We start from the raw sequence: 4,474 nt of genomic DNA, 5'->3' as shown, positions 1-4,474 counted from the left end.
ACTTGACTATACCTTGTTACTCAGAAACTTGTAGGAAATCCAGCTCAGCTACATGAAAAAGTTAAATAGGGTGGTGTTGGTTTTTTTTTTTAAAAAAAAAAAAAAAGAAATCTGAGGGCTGGATGAAGTACTTAACTACAAATTAGTAACAGAAGAGACTGTTTTAATTCACAATATTTCTTTCACTGAAAACCTTTCCGTAAGTACATTTACCTTCAGCTTTTCACCAGGTCCTGAATTCAGCGTGATACATTTTTTGCCTTGAGATATTAAACCATTCTCTGACAAAAAAAGCACGATTTATTTTTTAATTTCTGACTGCTACTGTGGACATTTGTAAGTCTGTAAGGTGAGATATAGTCTTTTCTAAAACCTGGTCACACACAAGTGGGTGGTTGTAATGTCGATTCATATTTTGCAAGGTGAGTTTTCTGTGGATGTTGAGGTTTTTTGTAGATTCCGCTACTTGTAATAACACTTGCAGGTTTTCTCCTACTTCTCTTCTTTAATCTTCGACTACAAACATTTTGCCAGGACTGAAGCGTCTTGGAAGTCCAGATCCACATACCACTAGTAATGCCCACAACTAATAACATAAAAATTTTGACCATAAAAATTTCTACTGCTGGAATAGAGTTATTCATCATGCAGTCTAAATTTTTAGTCTGATTGTTCATCTTGCACTTCTGTTGAGTTGCCACAATTTTCCAATAATCCATATTAAGTCTTTCATAAAAATAGCAAGCTATCACGCAAGTTGCAGGCACTGTATACAAGACTGAGAAGACACCAATCCTGACCATAAGTTTCTCCAACTTGTCAGTATTTTCTCCACCTGTTTTCATCACCCTCCTGATATGAAAAAGGGCCACAAACCCAGAAAGAATAAAAGAAGTGCCAATGATTAGATAACAAGCCAAAGGAATGAGTACAAACCCCGTCAAGGCATTCACATCCATGCTTCCGACATAGCACAACCCTGTCAGCTCATCTCCAGCCACCCTTCTCATAACTAGGATCATTATGGTCTTCACAGCTGGAATGGCCCATGCTGCCAAATGAAAGTAGCTACTGTTTGCTTCAATCGCTTCGTGCCCCCATTTTTTCCCAGCTGCTAGAAACCAAGTTAAAGTCAAGATTACCCACCACAAGGAACTTGCCATACCAAAGTAATACAGAACCAGGAACACAATGGTGCAGCCAGTGCTCTCCAGTCCTTCCTGGATGACATAGAGTTGGCCGCTGTCCCTATCACAGGCAATACTTTCAGCACCTGAAAAGAGGCGAATAATGTACCCCACTGAGTAGACACAGTAGCACATTGAGAGAAAGATAATGGGCCTCTCGGGGTACTTGAAACGCTGAGGATCTATCAGAAAAGTGAGTACAGTAAAAGCACTGGAGAAGAAGCACAGAATGGACCAGATGGCAATCCAAATGACAGCAAATTGTTTGTCATCCTTGCTCCAGTAAACATCAACCCCTGGGGTGCAGAGCGGTGCACAGGAAGCACTCTTTTCCACATGGTGGAACTTGCCAGGATTTTCACAGGAGGTTCTGCTGAGGCTGTCCTTATGCTGCTGCAGATCGTGGCCACTGCTGGGCCTCTGTGGACGAAACATGGGTGGCAGCATGCTGGATCCTCTGGGTGGCTCATCTGATCCGTTGTTGGGGGCTTCCATGCACAGGTAATTGGGGTCATTCTTGTTGGGCAGTTTGCTGCAGTCTAAGGAGTCTGGCCATTTAAAATTGAACTGCTCCATAATAGGAGAGCATTTCAGCCTCGCCTGCTCGCACATAACCCTGCAGGCTGGGATTGGCGTAGAAACCTGCTCTGTGCACATAGGGGCATAGAGGGAGCAGAGGAAAAATTTCAGATGGCTGTGGCAACCATACTCCACCAAGGGGGCAAACTCGTGCAGCTGAATGGCAGCTTCCCTTTGGTTTTCGTGGCCCATCAGGTTAGGCATCCTCGTCATGTTGTACCCTATATCCTTGCACATGGGGATTTCTATCGGCTGGCACCTCCCGTCACCGGGGCGGTCAATGTCTATGGAGCTTATCCCCGCGCAGAAGCAGGTCAGCCAGCAGAGCACCAGCAGAGTCTGCACGAAGTTCCTCGGCGCTGGGCCCATTGTGGCGGCCGCGGCGGCGCAGGCAGCCACGCGTGCGGCCGGAGCGCGGCTCCCTCCCGCGGGCGCCCGGGGCGGGGAGGGGGCGAGGGGCAGGCGGCAGTCACTTCAGCGGCCGCACGGCCGCTGCCCGGGACGGCATCGCCCCCGGCCTTGGCGGGGGAGCTCGGCGGCGGGGGACGGCGGCACGCAGGTCAGCATAGCTCGGGCCGCGGCCGCGGGCAGCGCCCGCGCCGCTCCGCGCCCCGCGCCGCTCGGCAGCGGCCCCGCCGGCAGCGCAGGGCGGCGGGCAGGCGGCTTGGCCAGCAGCGGGAGAAGGAAAAGTACCGCCAGTCCACAGATGCGCGAAACTTACTGCGGGGAGCCCGGCAACTTTCTTTTCCCCGGGCTTCCACTTTTGCGATCCGTCTTTCCACCACCCTTCCTCCGCCTCCTCCTCCTCCTCCTCCCCGCTGCTGCCTCCCCGAAGCGCAGGCAGAGCGACGCCGGAGCAGTTTGGGTCTGGGCAGATCCGAGCGATCACTGCTCCAACTTGCACATGTCCCGGGCGGCTCTTTGGTGCAGCGGGTTCCTCCAGGGATTTTCCTCTTCCTAGAACGGGTCACAGCTCCGTACTTTCTTGCCGAGAGGTGGGGATTGGTTTATCCGAGTGTAGAATAAAGGAGGAGGAGGAGGAAATATCTAAGCCATTGAAGAGGGGGGCCTGAAAAATCTCCCCCCCCCCCCCCCCTTCTCGCCGCCCTCTGGTCTGGGTTTGCAATAGGTCGGCTCTTCTGCGCTTCGCAGAGCAGGGCTGCTCGCCTGTGCGCGCTGTCTGCCTGCCGGCTCCGCTCCCCCCGCATTAGCAGGAGCTCCTGGGGCTGGAGCAGCTGGGGTTTTTAGGGGGCGGTTGAGTCCAAGGATAAAATAATAAAAAAATAAAAACCTGTGCAGGATCCGCCTTGCATACGACATCCACTTTGCATGAGAAAGGTGAAGCTGACACGGTGATTACTTTCCAATCACTCGGAACGCCTTGAAACCTCCTTAAGGACCCCTACAGGTTTTCCTTGATCAGCACAGATTAGAAAAAGCCCCATTTGTTTCTCTCTCCTTCTGTCTTTCTGTCCTTCCTTCCTCCTTTCCCTCCCGTTGCCCTCCCTTGAAAGTTTAACAAGATCTTTTCTCTAGAAGGCGTCAGCCTAACCTCCCTCGCTCAGGTAGGAAGCCAGGGAGAGGGAGCGCTTCAGACTTCGTGTCTCCTAACGAGAGGGCTGAAGGTGGTGCCTCCCTGACTGCCTTTATTGGAGGGGGGGCGATGCTTTAGCAGGGAGGATGTGGGGAGGAGGATGCATTTTATGGCGAGTGCTATAAACTCTTCGCTGCCAGGGTCATAAAATATGGTTGCTTTCAGCCTGGAATCTCAGCTGTTTTCAAATGTCGTGCTTTGTCTCGAATTCCTAAATGAACAGGACAGGCAGGATTGCTGAAAAAGTACCTGATGGTGTTTTTAATCACAGTATGGCATCACTCGAAAAGTAGCTTGCCTTTTTTTTTTTTTTCCTTTTCTTTTTTCCTTTCCTTAAATAAGAAACGCTAAAAGGACTAGAGACATATCCTTGGGAAAGTCACTTCATCCACTGTAGAAAAGATACTTACAGATTTTGGAGACGGAGATCATTCTAAAGTGAGTTCTGTTTACTTTTTAAGTTAAGCTTTGAGATTTATTTTGCTTATTGGTCTATCAGAGCTAGAAGGAGGAAGTCAAATCCCAAGCCAAGCTGTAACTCACAATTTTGCAGACCGAAAGGGAGCGGTGTGATCAGAAGTCAAAAGATTAGCTCTACTTCTCCCCCCCCCCCCCGCCCCTTTTGAGCTTAGTTTTAGCGAACATATTAATGAAGAGGGAAAATCTCTCTTTCTCTTCATTCATGCTCACCCACACAAACCGGGCTCCTCTCCATTAGTGCCTGTTTCTTATCGAAATGAACACGGATTCTCCTGGAAACTACCAAATCCCGCAGGGTCAGAGTTAATACCCCGCCAGGCTCTAGAAAGGAAACTGTTGGCTTCCTCAATTGTGATAAGGGTGAAATGGATCCAAGCAAGGACAACAAACCAGGGCTAATGTTTGTCTTTGAAAACCCTGAAGATGTGGCTCGTTTTTGCCTAGAAGCAAAAGCCATCATAAAAATGTTTGAAAAGAGTAGTCCTTCCTTTTGTGGCTTTTCAGTGGATCGAGGAGATTATACTTATAAAGTATTGGTCTTGGGGGCTGACCTTTCCTTGGGCACTTTTAGATTCCTTAGGGAATGTTACAAAAGCAGGCAAAAAAAGCTTTATTTATTTTACTGTGTCTGTGC

At 49.2% G+C, this 4,474-nt stretch overlaps 1 protein-coding gene across 1 annotated transcript; it reads right to left on the bottom strand.

Annotated features, from left to right (window-relative positions):
• Positions 1-377: 377 nt before the first annotated feature.
• Positions 378-2,251, bottom strand: FZD10 (frizzled class receptor 10). The gene has a single exon (XM_075515982.1). The coding sequence runs from the start codon at positions 2,133-2,135 to the stop codon at positions 378-380; it is 1,758 nt and encodes a 585-aa protein (XP_075372097.1). The 5' UTR covers positions 2,136-2,251.
• Positions 2,252-4,474: the final 2,223 nt, after the last annotated feature.

This window comes from Mycteria americana, chromosome 13 (genome assembly GCF_035582795.1).
Source record: "Mycteria americana isolate JAX WOST 10 ecotype Jacksonville Zoo and Gardens chromosome 13, USCA_MyAme_1.0, whole genome shotgun sequence".
Classification (NCBI taxonomy): Eukaryota; Metazoa; Chordata; class Aves; order Ciconiiformes; family Ciconiidae; genus Mycteria; species Mycteria americana.
The sequence above is the reverse complement of the archived record's forward strand: the minus strand, read 5'-3'. Positions and strand labels throughout refer to the sequence as shown.